Here is a 20,678-nt window from a genome sequence, read left to right as displayed (position 1 = left end):
AAAAGAATATGCGGGATGGGAGACAGTGTTGTAGCTATCTTGAAAAATACTAGCTGCCACTGAGGGTAGTTTGGACACGCTTGGCCTCATGACTTGTAGGCCAGAGTTTTTATTCTAGTTTACGCTGCTCTGAGATGCATGTCAAATACACAGGACAGGCAGGAATTAACTACATATACATTAAAGCCTTCTGTAAGGTAAAGAGTCCCAAAACCCAAAAATCCCTGGGATGTATTATTTGCAATATATAGGACAAAAGGCTAATTAACTTAAAAATGTACAGGGTGCTTATAAGTCAATTAGATTGTCCCAGTTAAAAAAAAAACAACTTGTAGAGGCAATTGACAAAAGAAATTACCATCGATAAATATATGTTTTAAAAGTTGAACTCAACTAAGAGAATGTAAGCTTTAATAAACAACTTCCCCTCGATGTTCATGTGTCTGATTGGCAAAGATGAATAGAAAAAGGGACTATCCAAGAGCAAAAAGGCAGGGAGTAGGTGTTCTCAAACACCCCTGCTGGTGGGAGTACGCACTGGTACAACTTCTGGAAGACAGATGGGCAGTACATATGAAAAGCCTTAACATTTTGAATAATAGTCTTATTCTAGAGAAATGAATAATAAGGGCCCTTTCATGTAAGTACAATGGTGTTTATTAAGTGTTATTTACCACAGCAAAAAAAAAAAAAAAAAAAAAAGNAGAGAGAGAGAGAGAGGGAAAGAAAAAAAGAAATATCCTAAATGTTTGTCAATAAGAGAGTTTGTGAGAGTTGATTGCCCATTCATAGAATATAATACTCTTGCGGCCATTAAAAGTGATGTTCATATGCACATTTATTTAAATGGAAAATAAAAACACCAAAAAGTGTATTAAGCAGGATCCCATTTTTTGTTATACACATTTTACAATATACACATAACACGATTTTATGTGTGTGTGTGAGTTTGTATTTCTGGGATAAAATATCAATGTATTAATGGGATGATCGTTAAGTAGTGAGCTTTCTGGTGATTTCTTTTTCTTGTACTTAACCTTGACTTTCCAGTTTTCTAAATGTAAATGTGCTAAACACAAAGAAATAAAAAGTAAAATACCATAAAAATTTTTAAAAATTTAAAAATACAGTAAAAATAAATCTCTAATTTCTACTGAAATGTTCTGTAAAAAGGGAGGTGGGAAGGATGTGTTGAGTGTGGCCTATTGAGCAAACCAGATCCGGAGGCAGGTTCTGCTGATAGTCACTGACTGACTGACCTTTGAGAAGTTACGTCACTTTGGGCCTCAGCTTCCTGACTCGTGCAATGGGCACAATAAATTCTACTTCACAAGATTGTCATGAGGAAGGAATCCTCTTTCGCATTTACATCCATCAAATGAAAGCTTCTTCCTGGAGGATCCTTCCTGAGCTCCCTTCTCTAAAGTCCTTAATATTTGAAACAATCATTTCGCACCACCTGGCATTAATATCTCCTAAGCAGCTAGATACACACTTGCTGGGTGAGGACCGGGTCTCACTTCCATAGCGCCTGCATTTTCTGGAATTCTGTGTCATCCTCCACTTAGATGCACTAGGAGCCTGGTCTCTGGAGGAATGAATATAAGCTTCCAGGTACACACAAATACACTTAGGAATACTTCTGTGTGTTCCTCCCAGCGCTGACCACACTGCTGTGGCTCGGTCACCACGGACATCTGTAAACGTTGACTGAGGAAGATAGGACTCTGGGAGGAACCGGGCCGGGCTCTGTGGGGGGAAATCTGCATTAAAAGGCTTAAATATGCTGAGGAGTTGTGACATTTAGATTTCCTTTGGTAGCAGATGAGGCAACCAACCAATATTAGGCAAGTTCTGGAGCAGGACGATGGGAAAGCCCGAGCTGAGTCTTTTGGGGAAGTTATCTGGGCCTCCAGGCCTGGGAGCCTCCACCTCCACCCCACCCCCTCCAAGCAGGCATTGAGAGGCTTTTCCTGCCCTCTAGCGGTATCCTCTGGAATTGCCTTTGAGAGGAACAGCCCAGGAGTGAAACCCTGAGCGTCACTCAAGGCCGTCACCCAGGCTCATCTATTCCCAGCTGTGCTTCAGGCCAATGAGAAGCCAACTGTAGAGCCTGTTCTTTAAGCCCCTGCGGCTCTTCCATCTCTTAACTCTGGTTGCTGTTGTTATTGTTTAACAAAGGCTCTTGCGGGTCCTTTTGCACAGTTAAGGCCTGAGGCAGGAACCCTCACCCTGGTCTGAGAGGAGCGGGGCGGCCAGCGCAGGGCTTCGGAGCGCAGCTGGGCAGCCACAGCTCTTCCAGGAGCACCGGGGCCCGGGTCTCGTCCTCCTTCCAAGCCGGTGGTCTGCAAACCTTCAGTTCCCACTAAAGGAATTTTTCAATACCAATTCCTCTTAACATTTTTATTATCTTCGAAACATCTTTGTCACAGGTTTGCTTAGTTACAAAGGCATGTAACTTTCAGTTTGTTGTCTGTATTGGCATTTAAGAAATAAAATCGTTATATCATGCTTACAAGCGTATCCTGGGGAACCCGAATACAAGTGATTTCAGTCCTTTCCGAGAAATCCTAGTAAGTCTGTTTTGTACTCGTCTTTCCCATTCCCCGCAAAATGCTATTGTTAATGTGATGTGTTTCTGTCCTTGAAAGTCTTTTGCGGACCACCCTGGAGTGAATCACCCAGACTTGAGGGGAAGGAAGGGACTGGGGAGCGAGGCATCCCATGGGGAAGGTCAGGGAGGGCTCTTAGGAGGTGTGGACAGGTCGGGGGCAGGCACAGGGCCACCTTCTCTGTTAAAAGTGGACTAGCCTCTATTGTTCTGGGCTCCCTCGCTCACTTCAGGAGGGTCTGCGGTGAAAAGAAGTGAAGAGCTCAGGGAGGGTGGTCTGCCCCACGCTACCCCTCTCCTTGGAAGCCCCTGATAAGGGAGTTGGCAGCCGGGGCCACAGTGCGCGGATGGACACCAGCACGGGGAACACAGACCCACATGACCAGCAACTGGTGGACAACTGGGCACCGACGTACGACACCATCCCTTCTCCGGGCTGGAGATGCCAGAGGCAGGGAAGGTCTAGGCGCTCGCTCCAGCCCCTTCCCCGCACAGTGCCTGGCCCCCAGGGAGCCCAGCTCCTGAGCTGAGGTCCGAAGGTCTATATCGAAGCCCGACTCCACAGTCTCGAACTTTCTGCTCTTCTGTTCTTCCGGAACATCCACCGGCCGTTACCCGTTCCTTCACGGCACTGAATGTCTCCGCGCTGCACACAGACCCGCTCATTGGTAGGAGGGGGAAATATGAGACTCGACTTCTTGCTTCTTTCAGCGTCGTTCTAAATGTTACTATTTATGTTTTTTGAGTCAGAAGACTCAGTGCATGGTGGGTTTATGCCCTTATTATTGATTTTCTTTTTTAGGTGTACAACGTAATGACTCAACAATCATCTACATCACGAAATGCTCACCACGATAAGTGTAGCTGCCACCTGTCACCACGTGTCAACAGAGTTATCACAGTACTATTGACTATATTCCCTATGCTGTAATTTTCCTCCCTGTGATCCGTTAGTCTTTCTTTTTTGGAGTCTGAAATTGTGTGTGTGTGTGTGTGTGTGTGTGTGTGTGTGTGTGTTAGGTAAATTGATCATTTGAGGCATCATCCTCTGGGGTGTCCTTTCGCTCTCCATCCCACCCATGGACCCCTGCCTCAGAGACAGGCCCCATCCATACGTTCCCAGAAGGGATGTTCTTGGGGTGGTACTGAGCAAGGGTATGAGCTGGAAAAGAAGTGCAAGGCCATGCCTATGGACAGAGGAGCCCCCAGGAGGGCTCAGAGCAGAGTGGGAGAGGTGGGGTAGAAGGAAGAAGGTGGCGGCCCACTGACTGCCCTGTCCCCCTCGCGGCACAGAGGGCCAGCTGCATCTTACCCCATCTGCACAAGCGCTGAGGGAGGGCTGAGGGAGCCACTGCAGGCCCAGTAGGCCAGAGGGTGGGGTGAGGAGGCTGCAGAGTGACCCGTGAGGACCACAGAACCAACCACTCTAAGACACACAGAGGGAGACCCTGAGAAACCGAGCCGCCAAGCTCAGGCACCACCACTGGCCAGCCTGAGACCGGGCGGGGGATGCTGGGCTGGGGGCGTCCTAAGCAGCAGGTCTGCAAGCTGCAGAGGGTTTGGATTGAGGCCTGTGGGAGAACCCAGAGGAAGGAGGGAGCAGCAAGACTCCTGAATATGACTGAGTTTGAACCCAGAGTGACTAAGAAATTACCGCATTGAACTAGAATTCCCCTAGAATGAGTTGTCTGCCAATGCAGGGCTCCGAGTCTGAAAATCAAAATGAGCTATGGAGTAAATAGGACTTTTTTGGTACATTTTGTGTACATCTGTATAATTCATACCCCTACTAGTTATGCTGTAACACGTATCCTAACTGGATACAAGTATTCATGAGATGATTATGAGATAGCTTTTTACTTTCTTTTTTTTTAACAAAACTACAAACATACGCAAAAGTAGAGACCACAGTTAGGAACTCCTGTATCAGTTAGGGTCTCAACAAGATAGACGTGCTCATATTAGGATAATTTGAGTAAGGTTAAAGTTATGGCTGGGGTGTGGTGAACCAGTCTGAGCAGATAGGACCAGGGGGTTGTTACCTCCCTGATGCCCGGACAGACTGGGGGAAGAAGTGGTTCTGGGGACCCTGGCAGGGTGGGGGGGGACCCCTGGAGAGGGACAGTGACGTCTGGTCAAGAGATACAGCCAGCCCTGGTAGCAACTCAGCAGGGAGGGAGTGTAAAGATCTAGTCACACTCTCTTCTTTCCCTCCTTTGCCTGCTAGGAAGCCAGGGGGCAAGTGACCCATAGATGTCATCCGCGTGGCTTGGCCTCTTGGGGTTCGGATCAGGATGGGGAGAGTAGATGGACGAATGGAAAGTATCTGGCATAATCCCATATGCCAACACCAATACCAACAAGTGTATTAGGTTTCTATCGCTGCTGTAACAAGTTACCACACATTTTTTAACTCAAAACACCACCATGGAAACTCTCCCAGTTGAGGTCAGAAGCCCAGCATAGGTGTGTCCTCTGCTGAGGGTCTCACAGGGCTGTGATCAAGGGGTCTGCAGGGCTGCGCCCCTTACTGGAGGCTCTGGGGAAGAACTCGCTCCCAGGCCCGTTCAGGTTGGAGCAGGACCTGGTTCCTTGTGTTTGTAGGACTGAGGTCCCGGTTTGCTGATTGTTGGCCAGGAATTGTTCTGAGCTTGTAGAGGCGACCTTGCTCCTTGGCTCATAACAGCCTTTCTCCATTTTGAAGACACCGGTGACCATTGAGACCTTCTTACCCTTCAGCCTCGTCTTGCCTGCTTTATGTTTTTGCCTTAGTTGATTCTTCTGCCTTCCTCTTCTGGCTGTCAGAGCCCACCTGCATTGTGCAGGATAAAGAATCTCCCTGTTTTAAGGTAGCTAATAACTTTAATTCAATCTGCAAAGTCCTTCCACAGGAATACTTAGACTAGAATCTTGGAATCTTTAGGATGTAGCCAACTACTACAGTGATCAGCATTTTGCCAATCTTCCATCACAAACTTTTTTTCTTTTTTTAATTACAGTGATTTTTTAAAAAAATAAACTATTTTGAGCTATAACTCATATGCCATACAATTCACTTAAAGTGCACATTTAACAGTTTTTGGTATATTACATTCTTAATTTTTAAAAGTTGTGTTAGACTATATATATAACATAAAGTTTGCCATTTTAACCATTTTTGAGCGTGCAATTCAGTGGCATTGAGTACACTCACGATGTGCAACCATCACTACTATTTACATCCCAAACTCTTCCATGGCCCTAAATAAAAACTCTGAAACCATTAAGTGAGAACTCTCCGTTCCCCTTGCCCCCAGCCCTGGTGACATCTAGTCTACCTTCAGTCTCTGTGAATTTGCCTAATTGAGGGACCTCATGTATGTGGAATCATATATTATTTGTTCCTTTGTGTCTGGCTTATTTCACTTAGCATAATGACTTCAAGTTTCGTCCAGGTTGTAACATGCTGGAACTTTTTTATGGCTGGACGAACGTTCTGCTGTAGTCCTACAACACAGCTTATTCATCCTTTCCTCTGTCGGGCATTTGGGCTGTTTCTACCTTTGGTTCCTGAGAAAATGCTGCTATGAACACTGGTGGACAAGTATCTGTTTGAGCCCCTGCTTTCAATTCCTTTGGGTGTATACTTCAAAGTGGAATTGCTAGATACGGTAATTTTATACTCGGATTATTAAATGGATATCATCTCATGGCAAATCAGCCCCCAACAGGAAATTTCTTCATTCAAACAAGATAAAGACTTTTTTAACAAAAAAACTGTTTAATTTTCTGCACTGAGAGTTGTACAGCTGTAAACTCAAGGAATTATCCAATACTTGTATAAATCTGGGGAACAGTTAATAAGCACCTTCAGTGGGTTCCACAGTTTAAGAATTGACCATTTAAAACTTTTAGAATGAACCTAGTAAAATGAAAACAGCTATAAAAACTATACAAAATCATGACAAACATTTGATATAGAGGGCTTGATATGGAATGATAAATATAAAAAAAAGTGAAACTAATTCAGGGGGCTGGGCTCGATAAAAGACCCATGTGTTCCCCAAATCGTGTGATTTTGGGGAGTATATCTGGCTCTCAAAACAGTCCAATTATTCAGGGAAAGGCTCTCTCCTGATCCAGGTGCCACTGGGATGCTGAAGCAGATGAGGGTAACTTGGGGACAAGGTACGGAAGGGGAGAGGGGGTGGGGGAGGGGGGAGAGGGAGAAATGAGCTCACTGAGGTTGGCAGGTAAGAGGGAGGACCTCTTCCCCAAGGAGAAAAACAAGCAAATTCTTCCATGTCCTCAAATGTAAGTGTTCTTTGGCAAAAGGCACCATTTTCTCTTTGGGATTATTAAAGAGCTTTTCTCATTGCTATTGCTAAATACCCTTCTCTACCCTTTCCTCTTGACCAATCTCTTTGTGACACTTTCCGCTGAGCCTTCTCTACTCCCTTACCCTAACCTTTCCTGACTCCAATTCCTTATGCTCACCTTTCAATCCAAAATTCTTATTGTTTTGCAACTCTGGGAAGCAGCTGATAAAAGGTAACACTGGGTAACTATTTGTCTGGCCTGGAGATGTTTCTAAACACAGAAACATGACAGGTGGCAATGGTCCCTTTAATTACACCAATGAGCAATCAAGGGTCTGGGTCAGCAGTATAAATACTCAATCTGGCCCTCTTTGATGAGAAGACAGCCAGCAAGGGCCATGAGCAGAGGGAGAAACAAAGAAGTGAGCTCATGTTGACTGTAGGTCGGCTCTCACCAGTGGGGGAGGGAGGTGAGGGACTGTAGGGGGGTCATCGCTGGTACCAGCCCCCAGCTATGCCTGACGTGAGGGAGGTGGGACATCACTGCCAGCCGTGAAGCCAGGCCACTCAAGAGACCAGATGCTGTGGATCCAGGTGCTTTGTGCAAAGAGGAATACTTTGGTCACCACTGGTGTAACTTAAGGCACTTCTGAAAAATCTTCATTCTCAAACACCTGACTCTACACCTTGAATTCCTACCACTGGACACCCTTTTGATTGAAGGCTTTACCTACTAGAGGCTACTGCTGAAATGCCAGTAACTTATCTGGGAGGGGCTGCTCCTTATCGCCCACAAGTATCCACACAGCCCTAAGACAGAGTGGGTTTTCAACGAAGGGCAAGGCTTGCTCACTGTGATGGGGGCCTTGGGCAGGAGGCAGGTGGTACAGAACTCAGGGGGGAACAGCTACGAAGATGAGGAGGGAAATCAAAGCACCAAGAGAAAAGAGGGGGAGAGTTAACTCCCTCCTTCATTCACAGCCTTGCCTAGGTGGCCCTGGCTGGTGTGTCAGGGAGAAAACAGGATGGAGGTGCATCAGAGTGAGGCTGAGCTCATAAGGCCACAGGGGGAGGGGGCAGCTCAGGCCTGGGGAGGCTCTGCTCACCACTGGGGTGCTAAGTTGGGGAAAGGTTCCAGAGCACTGAGATGTGCATACAATCCTCCCTCGGGGGTAGGGGGGTTCTGTCTGGGTGTAGGGGAAGAGGCTTTCCCATTCCGGAAACCCAGGGCATATGTTTTGGGGAACAGTGAGGGGAACACCGTTGGGGCTCAGGCTGGGTAGGACCTGGGCATGGTAGCCACCAGGTCAGATAGTTTTCAGTCTGGACCCTTTCAAGTAGGGTGCTGCTGAATACTTGCAGAGGGAATGAAGCACTCCTGTCTTCATTTCCGCTCTATACAGTCAACTCCCAGCGTGTTGTCAGGGCAACGGCAGGTCCTGCTTCCGGGGGTGGCCAAGCAGAGGTGGGTGCAGCCACCATTGTTCACTGAGCAATAGTTGTGACCTGAAAAAGGCAGAAATCAGTTCAACCGCCCCCAAGAGAGTAGCCTCCAGATGAGCCCCCTTTTTGGTTTCCAGGGGACCAAGCACGTGGGTGCTCAAGGTATAGGGAATCCTCATCACTAAGGATTTGCCAGGTGGGCAAAAACATCGTTTCCCAATTCCTGAGTTGGGGACTGTGCAGATTTACCATCAAAGCTACTGAACAGGACTCAGGGAGGATTTTCCAGCTCTGATTAGGACACAGAGCTGGGCTTTTCAAGCACAAAGGGCTCTCTGTCTAGCTTGTCCCTCGGCTTCACACTGGACTGGGGTGAGTTGGGAAGCCAAGGAGGGTAAGTTGGGAGAGAGCAGATTCTCGAGCCGGGCTGCCTAGCTCACCCCCAGCCGTGCCACTGGGAGCTGTGTGACTCTGGGCCAATGGCTTCAGATTTCCTTATTTATAAAATGGGCACAAGCATAGTACCCGCCTCGTGGGGTTGCTATGAGGATTAGTGACCCAATGAGCACACAGCAGAGAACGCTGGGTAGATGCAGGTGAGGTACCCAGCTCCCGGTAAGCACCACATCCCCGTTCGTGATTATTAGGAGCGGCAATTACTATTGTGGCTGTGAGGCCACATGGATGGACTTTTAAAGCAGCAGAGATCGTAACACGGATGTTCCTATTTGGAACCTGAAGACCACATCCTTCTAGAGCCAACCCAAGCTTCAGTGCTTTCCCTCACCCTGTCCACCATCTCCACCTCATCCCCTGATGTTTTCCATGTGACTCACCCTCTAACTAATGAAGACCCGTGATGGAAGGGACTGTGTCTCACCTACCACGTGATCAGGGCTACGAGAGGCCAGACAGGTAGCAGCCAGGATGTGGGCTTGGAGCCTCAGGGCACCCCAAGCCCCAGAACAGTAAGAGCACAGGCGAGTTACCTTGGGGACACTGAGACAGGGCCGTGGTGATGCCATATAGCCGGGTCTGCTTGTGGGGGTGGAAGGTGTCCGTCTCTTTGGAAATGGCAAGATCTACAGCAACCACGGAATTCCTACAGAACACCAAACGGCAGAGGGTAAAGACCCATCTGATGGCCCCAACCTTCTGTCTACAGGGCGGCCTCTTCTGCGGTTTTGGGGACAAACTGGAGGCCACGTAGAGACACACTGGCCTGCCTTCTTAGCCATCCCTCCCTCCTCCTGTGGAGGGACAAGCCTGCGTTTCTCTGGCTTCTTCAAAAAGAACGAAGATTAGCTTATCTCTCCCCTCAGCTCTAAATTCCAAGCTGAGAAAGCGACTTTCTGTCCAGATGCCCCCCACCACAGCCGCCTGCTTGGTCTGACCCGTCCTTTGTGTAGGCAGGGGCGGTCAAGAAGGGGCTGTGGGAACACTGCAGCTTAAGAAGTGTAATGAAGGGGCGCCTGGGTGGCACAGTCATTAAGCGTCTGCCTTTGGCTCAGGGCGTGATCCCGGCGTTCTGGGATCGAGCCTCGCATCAGGCTCCTCCGCTAGGAACCTGCTTCTTCCTCTCCCGTTCCCCCTGCTTGTGTTCCCTCTCTCGTTGGCTGTCTCTCTCTGTCAAATAAATAAATAAAATCTTTAGAAAAAAAAGTGTAATGAAGTAGGGGCACGGCATGGGCCTGGAGCCCACCCACCAAGGGACCCTGGGCCAGCTCCTGAGGAGAGAACAGACACGCCCCAGAAGTCCAAGTAGGTGCCCGTCCAGGAGCATCCCGGTGATAAACGGCAGCTCCTGCTGCCCAGGCATCCTCGGCCCTCACTCTTCTTGACCCTCCTCTCCTGACAACCAGAAGGGTGAGGCAGAGGGCGGGCATCTCTGGACACCGGAAGGTCAAGCCAAAGGGCCACGCGGGGAGGGCTTAGCCTCCCAGAGACAGGGTGGCAGGGCAGGCTCCCCGGGCCCTGCTGACGTACGTCTTCCAGTCTGTGTAATACAGATGCTTCCCGTAGCTGGTGACAGCGAAAGGATACTGGAGCCCTTCGAGAACCTTGCGTCTGCCGGACTGCCCGGGCTTCAGACACTCCACCCGATTGGTGCCTGTGCGGAGCGAAAACAAGGCATTCATTGTGCACACAAGAAACGGCCCCTTTGTGTCAAGACGAGTAACGAGGGCAAGGGTGAGAGAAGTCAGCGCGACAATGACAGATCCTGGAGGACACATGTGACCTGCTCTTCAACGGTGGAAAGCTTTCTCTCTGCCTTGCCCCCTCGCTGGTCAACCCCCACCTCCGCTGGGGCACCCACACCTGGTTCCAATGTGGACCAGAGCAGAGGAGCCGTTCCTTGCTCCACCCATTCCCGGAGCAGCTGGGGACTTAGTCGGAATGACGACGTCCTCCAGCTCTGGCTCAAGTCCCTACCCCCTGAAGCCTCCCAGGCCCTCCCTCCCTCCCTGCATTCAGAGCCCTTACCCCAGAAGCAAGATGCACTCCCTACACCCCCCATGGCAGCTGACAGTATTGGGGACAGGGCAGGTGCTCCACAGACACTTGACAGATGACTGACCGTGCTCCCCGATGGAGCATCCCGCCCACACCCCTCACTGGAGGGACACCCCAGGGCAGAGGCTCAGAGCAGGACTGTACGCCTTTCTCTTCCTTGGCTCCAAGTCCTGCCTGAGCCCTTGGGGACCGACGCAAGCTAGAGGAATTTAAGTCATGAATTGCATAATAGATAATACTAGGATGAGGACAGGCTCTAGGGGTCAGCACACTTTTTCTCCAAGGGCCAGATGGTAATTAATTTAGCTTTTGTGGGCCAAGAGGCAAAATTGAGGACATCCTGGAGGCATTTATGTAACCTCTTAAAATGTAACATTTAAAAATGTAAAAACCATTTATAAGACCTAGGTGGTACCAAAGCAGGTGGCTGGCTGGATGTGGCCCGTGGGCTACGGGCTGCTGACCCCTGACTGAGCAGATCAAGAACTCACCCTGGACAGTGAGGGTTAAACCTGGAGAAACAATATGTTTCAGAGCAAAGATGGGCAGCTCTTTTTGTGCGGGAAAGTAAAAAAGCTATCTCTCACCCTCTTCCCCAGAGACTAGCGCATAGTGGGTAAGAATAAATGTTTAAAGAAAAAAAAAGCACTGCTCCAACCCCAGGAGTCAGGCCTGGGGCTTTCCGTCACCTGCATCCACCCAGCAGAGCTGAGACGAGTAGGCATCAAATGTCAGCCCGTTGGGCAAGCCCAGGTCGTCCTGCACGAGAACCCTCCGGTTTGTGCCATCCATGTAGGAAGTTTCAATTTTGGGGCTATCTCTGTTCCAGTCGGTCCAATAAAGGTTCCTGGAGGAGGAAAAGGAAGGGAAAGAGAAAGAGTAATAACAAAGGTGGATGAGAAGAAGTTTATGAAAACAACTTTCAAAAAACCCATGATGAAGACATTAGCAGGTGTTCAAACACAGAACGGCATTTAAATGGGTCTGGAGGCGATAAGACATGTTCTCCTTTGCAAAGAGACTTAGATTTGGTTCTTTGTTTCAATTTGATTACCCTGTTACTGTGAATTCACTTCCCTTAAACATAACTGACATCTTCTATCTCGCTAAAGCGGTTCAAAAAGACAGCACAAAACAGAACACCGCAACGAGACAAACACGTGGGAATTTCTGTCTGCTGTCCCTACACAGGGGTGCAGTGCATCTGCCATCAGGGAGGTGGCCACAGGGCCACAAAATTAGGGATGTGACCTCACAGGGAAGGGATCAAAGTGTGAAGGTGCTGAGGGCCTGGTGCGTAAGATTCAGAGCTTGTTATAGGGAAAAAGAGAGAAAGCACTGATGTGATGACAAAACCCAGGAAGGGGTCTTCCAAGTGTCCATGGTGTGTTGGCCTGAGCCCCGGGGGTACTTGTGCTCCTCGGATACCCTTCAGGGGTTGATATGATACAACACAGGTGTTGATCCACATTCAACTCAAATGGAAATAACCAGTTTCTGAGTTGTCGACTTACAGAGTCCATTCCTAAAAGATTTAAAAGTGGAACGTGGGAGGGGGGTGGGGGACTGGGATAGGCCGGTGATGGGTATTAAGGAGGGCACATACTGCTGGTGTTATACGCAAATAACGAATCATGGAACACTACATCAAAAACTAAGGATATACTGTATGGTGACTAACATAACATAATAAAAAATTATTATTAAAAAAAAGTGGAACATGGGATCAAGTCCATGGTCACGGGGAATTGGGATAAATGTTCTGGCATTCCACGGTGCATGTCTCTAAGCCACCCCCCGAGACCTGTTCATCCTGTGACACATTCATTTCAGGAGAGCAATGCCGGAGTTAGAGCCTAGTGCTTGAGAATATACAAAAGAGCAGCTGCACACGGAACAGACGCACACCCAGATTTACACGAAGTTACCCTCTCACGGAGTCCGTTACGATGCCTCTGGGATTCACCAAGTCAGTCTCAAACAGCACCCGGCGCTGGGTGCCATCCAGCTTTGCAACTTCTATTCGATCCAAGTGAGAATCAGTCCAGAAAATGTTGCGGCCAAGATGGTCAAGGGCAATGCCTTCTGGACTTCCAAGATCTAGAACCAAACACAGGACACTTCTGGGTTTAGGTTTTTCTGATTCCTCTGTGTTATTTCACATGGTGTTCAACCCTTGCACTTTGGGGAAACAAATGGGAATGTGGAAGGCTTGTTGCTTATAAGTTAACCAACACTCAAAGTGATGAATTAAAAAACGTCACTCATTCACTTGGCGGACATCTACCCTGTGTACCATATTGGGAACCAAGCCCATAATCACATGTAAGCTGTGGTCCCAGCTTCCAGGAGCTTGCAAGCAATCACAATTCCGACTGAGTTCTGGTTTTATGGGAACATGGAGGCGGACATTGGACTGGGCCTGCGGAGACCCAAGAAGGATTTCTAGGAGAGGTGACATCTCGTGAAGCTAGCTCCCAAAGGACCAGTAGGAGTTTGTCAGGCAAAGACCCTGGATGAGGGATGCCAGGTAGTGGGACCAGCACGTAACTATAAAGTAAGAGAAGACATGGCTTGAAGTGAACTCTGTATAATTTTGGATGGCTGGAGTTTGTGAGGATGGGAGAGCGGCCAGCAATGGAGTTAGGACACCCATGTTAAGGAGCTTACAGCTTAGCCCATGAGCAAAGGGGAGGCATAGGAAGATCCTAAGATGGGAATGGAATGAATGGATTTGCCTTATTCATTAGTTATTGGGGGAAAAGGGTCATCGCAGAGAAGTAGTGCCAAGAAATCAGTGCTGTTATTACTTTTTTTTTAAAAGATTTTATTTATTTATTCGACAAAGATAGAGACAGCCAGCGAGAGAGGGAACACAAGCAGGGGAAGTGGGAGAGGAAGAAGCAGGCTCCCAGCAGAAGAGCCTGATGCGGGGCTCGATCCCAGAACGCCGGGATCACGCCCTGAGCTGAAGGCAGACACTTAACCTCTGTGCCACCCAGGCGCCCCTGCTGTTATTATTTTATACAAGTATTAGAAGTGCAAAGAAGGGGTGTCAGTGATCACAAGTAACACTCCCAGAGTCCTTAGTAGGTTGTAAGTGACTGGTATTCAAGCCAGGGGTTGCCACAGGGTAAGCCGACTGCAACATGAGCCTTCAGTGCCCACCTGACCTAACCACAAGTTCAAGACTGCAATGATTCCCTGACTACAAATAAAAGCAAATTAAACATTAGATCCCCACCAGGGTTTTATCGGTCACTTAGGATTCTTTCCTAATCTTACTGATTCCAGAGCTAAAGGTCACTTAGTATGGCTGGAAGCCAGGAAGGGAAAAGGCCAAGGATGAAGCTACCCTACCCAAGGGATCCCAGGTTTGAGGAAATCATCCCCACACTGTGTTTTTTCATCAGTGTGTAAGCGGTTTAGAGCCTCTGCTCTCTCGTATCAGCCTTCACTAGACTCCTAATATGACCTTGACTGTGGATGCTGGACACACCAAAGCCCCGCCCCCCGGAAAGGACCCCTGCCAGAGGAAGTTTATTAAGAATGAAAAACAGCCCTTGAATAAGGTTTTTATTATTCAAACCAGAAGTAGAGATTTGTGAAGTATTAAAATATTTCCCACATCCCTAGGGGAGAAGGGGCAGGGAGCCTGACCTCCGAAGACCTCTTCTGTCTTTCAGACAAAACCAGAATAAACCATTCCGGGGTATATCTGGTATGAGCACAACCTCTGCCAGTGACATGAGCCACTCAGACACACAGACAGAAAAGTCGGGGGAAAGGCTGTTCAATGGCACTATTTCAAAAGTCACCCAGGGGCATCCAGAAACTCTGTGTCATTGTGTCTCCTTCTAAACAGCTCTGGTCCCGACTTTGAACACAAGAGCAATCAAACCTCCTTTTCCAACCAGGAAAATACTTTCTTTTTGAACTATCACACAAAAGAAAGTTCTGGAAAACCTCACCCTTTACTGTGCAGTCAGGGCAAGAAGGGAAGACAGCAAGGCGGTATTTTCCACACTGCTTATGTCAAGAGGAAACAGATTATGATATTTATTAAAGCTATTTGGTTAGGAGTTTCACTCAAGGAAAGAGAGAGATGCTTAGCATTTGGACCACATGAAATAAAGAAGAGCTCCCCACCCCCCCTTCACTCACTAGGGAAGCACCAACCTGCACCATGATGAAGACTGAAATGGAAGATTCTTTCTCTCATTTTAAATAGAAGAAAATTTACCCCTGGTGATCTTCCCTCTACAAAGATCACATTCTAGTTTCATTCTGTGTTTTCAAAGTGGACTTGTGCCTGGAATGTTTCTGACTGAGCAGAAAGCCTTCTTGGATGATTCTCAGTTCCAGAAGCAACAGGAAATAGCAGTGGTGACCTACTCCCCTGTTCCACTGGGTTTGGAAGTCAGACCGTAGATAACAGCAACATTTTTAACAGAGAGAGAGATGCAAAAAGGCATTTTCAAAATTCTGTTCATTAAGTCAAACCATGCAAACTGGCAGACATTATTTAAGTAGCACCTTGGCTTCTAGAAAAGGATGCGGGGTCTATGCCCAAAGCTAAACATACTTAACCCAACCTCAGCTTGATTCCTGCTCCCTGCTGCATCACCTTTTGTGAAGGAGACAAGGAAGAAGAAGAAAAAAAAAACCTTCTGCACAGGCTGTTCCACAGGCACAGGGACCCTTCCAGAATATCAATTGTTATGGAAACATTAAAGTGGAAATTGGAAAAGCGATATTCAGCCCCAGTTGAAAGAAATACCAAATGAAGCTCATACATTTTGAAGGCGTAGCTTTGATTTGAGAGTTTTGCAGAGGAAGCAAGATGATTTTATACAAGACCTGTCATTGGCACAACAATGTCTTTTGATCAAAAATATCTGCAAGTCAGCTGATGAGTTACTGACTTAGCGACATGTAACATTTGACCTTTTCAGTAAAGGGGAATTTATACAGGCCCTTGGGGCTTTAATCTTGGTAAAACATACCCGTATAAAATAGTCACGACTTGCTGAATGTAGGCATCACATAACGCACAGAGTCCTTGACTTAAATCGACTTCTATGAATTAAGGAATCGAGGTTAAATGTTGAAGGGAGGCTGTGCCAAAGTGTCATGCACTTCATGATCGGTAATGCCAACTAACAACTGAGGAACGTCTGTGAAAGTTCAGGCTGCTTTGCTGTACTCTGTCACAAGCAGCTTGAGCAAGAGCCAGTGGGGATAATGTAGAAAAGGACGCCCCCCACCCACCATGATGTCACAGCTTAAAGTGACAACTTTTGACTTGAAAACTGTCTTGGGAATAGACAACTATCAGGGATAGTATTTGCCAATATGCTTGTAATCCTCCCCACTTTATGATGCACCCGCCTAATGGAGCACACAGTAGGGCAGACATTCTAAGAATCAATTTTAGGCTCAACAGACAGAAGAGAAATGTATATCCAAAGTGGACCACTGAGTTTGGCCCTTACTGCTCATTAAAACTTCCTAGATAAGCTTTTAGAGAAAGGCATGGGCACTTAACTTGTTTTAATTTTATTCTTCTTAGGCTAGCAACAATGTCCAGCTAAGATGTTCATGATTTAATGATGAGTCCTTGGAGGACTTTTCAGAGAAGGCTGGAAAGGGTGGTGTTGAGGCCAAGAGCCCTGTCCCACTCAAATCACTATATCCCGTATGCAACCATACACTCCACCCCTCTGCTCTCCCCCAAGAGCCACTTGGAGTGCCAGAAGCCAAACCAAGAAAGAAGAGTGGTATTTGCTCGCCTACCTTGTCGAATGATGGTGGTTGGCTCTCCACCATGCAGACTGGCTCTCCCAATGGAAGGTTCACTGATGTCGGTCCAGTAAACCATCTTGTCCACACAGTCGAAGGCCAGTCCAATGATGACTTTATCCTGGAAGTACAGACAGCATAAGAGTGTCCCACTCACTAGCATCCAAGTGACCAACAATGGTAGGAATCTTTCATGTGCATACAGGCATCTGGACACCCTTTTTTTAAAAGATTTTATTTATTTATCTGATGGAGAGAGGCGTGAGAGAGACAGGGAGGGAGAGAGCAAGCACAAGCAGGAGGGGCAGGAGAGGGAGAAGCAGGCTCTCCACTGCAGGGAGCCTGATGTGGGACTCGATTCCAGGACCCTGGGATCATGACCTGAGCTGAAGGCAGACACTGAACCGACTGAGCCACCCAGGCGCCCACGGACACCTTTTTAAATGAAGTGTCTTCAAGTCTTTTGTCTACTTTAAAATGCTTATTACTGAGTTGTAGGAGTTCTTTATGTAGTTAAGATAAAAAATCTTTTGTCATATACATATATAAGTGTGTGTGTGTGCATGTGTATATAGATTTCCACTCATTATGTAGTTTGTTTTCTCACTTTCTTTTTTTTGTTTGTTTGTTTTTGTTCTCGTTTTCTTTTTTTTTTTTTTAAGATTTTATTTATTTATTTGACAGAGATAGAGACAGCCAGCGAGAGAGGGAACAGAAGCAGGGGGAGTGGGAGAGGAAGAAGCAGGTTCATAGCGGAGGAGCCTGATGTGGGGCTTGATCCCATGACGCTGGGATCACGCCCTGAGCCGAAGGCAGACGCTCAACCGCTGTGCCACCCAGGCACCCCTTGTTTTCATTTTCTTAATGGTGTTTTTCAAAAGTAAAAATTTAAAATATTTATTAAGTTCAATTTATTGTTGTTTTTCTTATGACTAATGCTTTTTATATATCATCTAAGAAATCTTTACCTACCTAAAGATCATTTTTAAAAAAGTCACAAATAGGGCGCCTGGGTGGCTCAGTTGGTTAAGCGTCTGCCTTCGGCTCAGGTCATGATCTCCAGGTCCTGGGACTGAGTCCCCTGTCAGGTTCCCTGCTCAGCAGTAAGCCTGCTTCTCCCTCCGCTCCGCCCCCTGCTCGTGTGTGCGTGCACTCGCTCTCTCTCTCTCATTCATGTGTGCACATTTTCTCTCTCAAATAAATAAATAAGATCTTTATAAAAAAAGATAGAAATATTGGAAAGAAAGAGGTAAAACCACTCTAAGACAATGTTTGTTTATGTAGAAAATCCTGGGGAATCTATAAAACTATTGTAACTACCAACTGAATCCAGTCCAAAGCTGCAGGGGCCAAGGTCAATATAAAAAGATATTTCTACCTAGTAGCAAAAAATAAAAATTTTAAAACAGTAATGTTTATAACAGCACCAAAAACAAAGTATTTAAGAACAAATATTTCTAAATGTGCAAGATTCTATGCTGCATACTATAAAACATAAGTAAATGAAGAGACAAGTTAGTCTAATATACCGTAAGATTTAATATTGCTAAGCTCTCAATTTTTCCTAAATAGAGTTAAAGATTCAATGACATCTATAGCAAAATCCCAGCAGGCTTTTTCCCCCTTTGGTGGAAACAAGCTTACTCTAAAATATCTATGGAAATGCAAAGTGACTATATAAGAACTCCTACAACTCAGTAACAACAAACAAGCCAATTACAAAATGGGCAAAGGCTATGAGTAGACATTTTTCCAAAGAAGATACACGAATGGTCCATAAATGCATGAGAAGATGTGAATATCGCTCATTAGAGAAACACAAATCAAAACCACAATGGGACACCACTTCACACATATTGGGATGGCTACTACTGAAAACCAGGAGATAGTGTTGACAAGAAGGTAGAGAAATTGGAATCTTTATACTGTGCTGGCAGAGATGTAAAATGTCACAGCTACGAAGGAAAACAGTATGGCAGTTTCTCAAAAAAATAAAAAAAAATCTGCAGAATTACCATATGATTCAGAAATTCCAGTCCTGGTTTATGTTCAAAAAGAGTGAAAGCAGGGCCTTGAGCAGGTATGTGCACGCCCATGTTCCCAGCGGCATTAGTCACCATAGCCAATGGGTGGAAACAACCCAAGGGTCCCTCGAAGGACGAATGCAAAACAAAATGTGCTAAATCTACACCACGAAATATTAGTCAGCTTAAGAAGGAAGGAGATTCTGACACCTGCTATAACACAGATGGATCTTGAGGACATTCTGCGGAGTAAGCCATAAGGATTCCGAAGCATGAGGGACCCTAGAGGAGTCAAATCCATAGAGACAGAAAGTAGACCCATGGTTGCCCTGGGGAAGGATGGAGTTATTATTTAATGGGCACAGAGTTTCTGTTGGGATGATGAGTGGATGGTGGTGATGGCTGCACCATCATGGCGAAGTGGGTAAAATGGTAAAAATACACAAAAAACAAATACATTAAAAGAACACAGTGAATATTAACCCTGTTGTTTCCAGCGCCCTCTCCTCCACCTATCCCACCTCAATCTTTCACAGCCCCACTTGACACTTAGGCTCCACCCTTCATTTTGGGGGACAATGACTGTCACAGGGAGCTCAGCCCACTCCCGCTACCAGAGCGCGTGCCCCAGAGGACACGAAGAAAGAATCTAGGTTTCAGTGAGGCAACAGAAGATCAGTTACTCATTCGGCAAATCATTTTTGAGTGCCAAGCACTGCTCTGGCTCTGGGAATACCACTGTGAAACACATACCTCTGTGAAAGAGAGGGACAGTTGCTGGTCTTGTGTGCTTACGTTCTTAGCGGGAACACACACATCAGATACAGAACATATATGTTGATATACAATGTATCAAGCAGTGCTACGGTGAAGACAAAGCAGGATAGGGAGATGAGAGCAGTGTGGACAGGGCAGCCAGGACAGGCTTCCCAGAGAGGTGATGTGCCAACAGAGGTGAGGCAGGGAATGCACAAGTGTCTGGGAGGGAGAGGACTCCAGGCAACGAGGCAGCAAGTGCAAAGGCCCTGAGATGTGGATGTCTGTGGTGTGTTGAGGACCAGCCAGAAGGCCAGATGGCTGAAGCTGGTGGCGGGGGGGCGGTGACAGGGAATGGGGTGGGAGAAGTGGCTGGGGAAGAATAGGATTTTATTCTGGGTGAAGGGAGAACCCATCAGAGGGTTTCATGTGGGGGAAGAACATGAATCCAATCAAGGCTAATGACAAGAGATTTTGAAAAACCTCTTCACTCCTTAGGGGACCTGAGGGTCCCCCTCTGCCCCAGCAACCCTGACCGAATCATGCCAGAAGCCCCCAGTCTCAGGTCTGGTTTCTTGCTGAGGGGGGTCAGGATTGCAGATGACAATGAACGCCTTTTCAGAAGGGTCCAGCGTCCAACCTCGGGGAGCCTGGGTAGTTCAGTTGGTTAAGCGTCTGCCTTCAGCTCAGGTCATGATCTCAGGGTCCTGGATCGAGCCCCACATTGGGCTCCTTGCTTAGCAGGGAGCCTGCTTCTCCCTCTGCCCCTTCCCCTCCCCAACCCTCCTTGTGCTCATTCTCTCTCTCTTGGAAATATTAAGAAATAAAATCCTGGGGTGCCTGGGTAGCATAGTCATTGGGTGTCTGCCTTCGGCTCAGGGCGTGATCCCAGTGTTATGGGATCGGGCCCCACATTGGGCTCCTCCGCTGGAGGCCTGCTTCTTCCTCTCTCACTCCCCCTGTTTGTGTTCCCTACCTGGCTGGCTGTCTCTCTGTCAAATAAATAAATAAAATCTTTAAAAAAATTAAAAAAATAAATAAATAAAAATAAAATCCTAAAAAAAAAATAAAGTGTCCAACCTTTAACAGATAAAAATCCCTAACTCACAAAATGCATCTCTGACACTTTGCAAAGCTCGAAGCTAAAGCCCGTTATTGCCTCGGGGCAGATACAAGGATCTGGAGTTGATGGTCTCCCAAACATGAGCCACTATACTAATTTAGCAGGAA

The 20,678-nt window shown here is 47.1% G+C and overlaps 1 protein-coding gene across 1 annotated transcript in view; it reads right to left on the bottom strand.

Moving 5' to 3' along the window:
* Nucleotides 1-6,351: 6,351 nt before the first annotated feature.
* NID1 (nidogen 1) overlaps nucleotides 6,352-20,678 on the bottom strand; it is an 84,968-nt gene continuing 70,641 nt past the window's right edge. The window contains exons 15-20 of the mRNA XM_002928264.4: nucleotides 16,663-16,789; nucleotides 12,795-12,966; nucleotides 11,556-11,713; nucleotides 10,339-10,462; nucleotides 9,342-9,454; nucleotides 6,352-8,415 (exon numbers count right to left, since the gene is read on the bottom strand). Of these exons, the coding sequence (XP_002928310.2) occupies nucleotides 8,294-8,415; nucleotides 9,342-9,454; nucleotides 10,339-10,462; nucleotides 11,556-11,713; nucleotides 12,795-12,966; nucleotides 16,663-16,789 (816 nt within the window). The 3' untranslated portion in view covers nucleotides 6,352-8,293. The remainder of the gene's footprint in view (nucleotides 8,416-9,341; nucleotides 9,455-10,338; nucleotides 10,463-11,555; nucleotides 11,714-12,794; nucleotides 12,967-16,662; nucleotides 16,790-20,678) is intronic.

This window comes from Ailuropoda melanoleuca, chromosome 6 (assembly GCF_002007445.2).
Source record: "Ailuropoda melanoleuca isolate Jingjing chromosome 6, ASM200744v2, whole genome shotgun sequence".
Taxonomy (NCBI): Eukaryota; Metazoa; Chordata; class Mammalia; order Carnivora; family Ursidae; genus Ailuropoda; species Ailuropoda melanoleuca.
The sequence above is the reverse complement of the archived record's forward strand: the minus strand, read 5'-3'. Positions and strand labels throughout refer to the sequence as shown.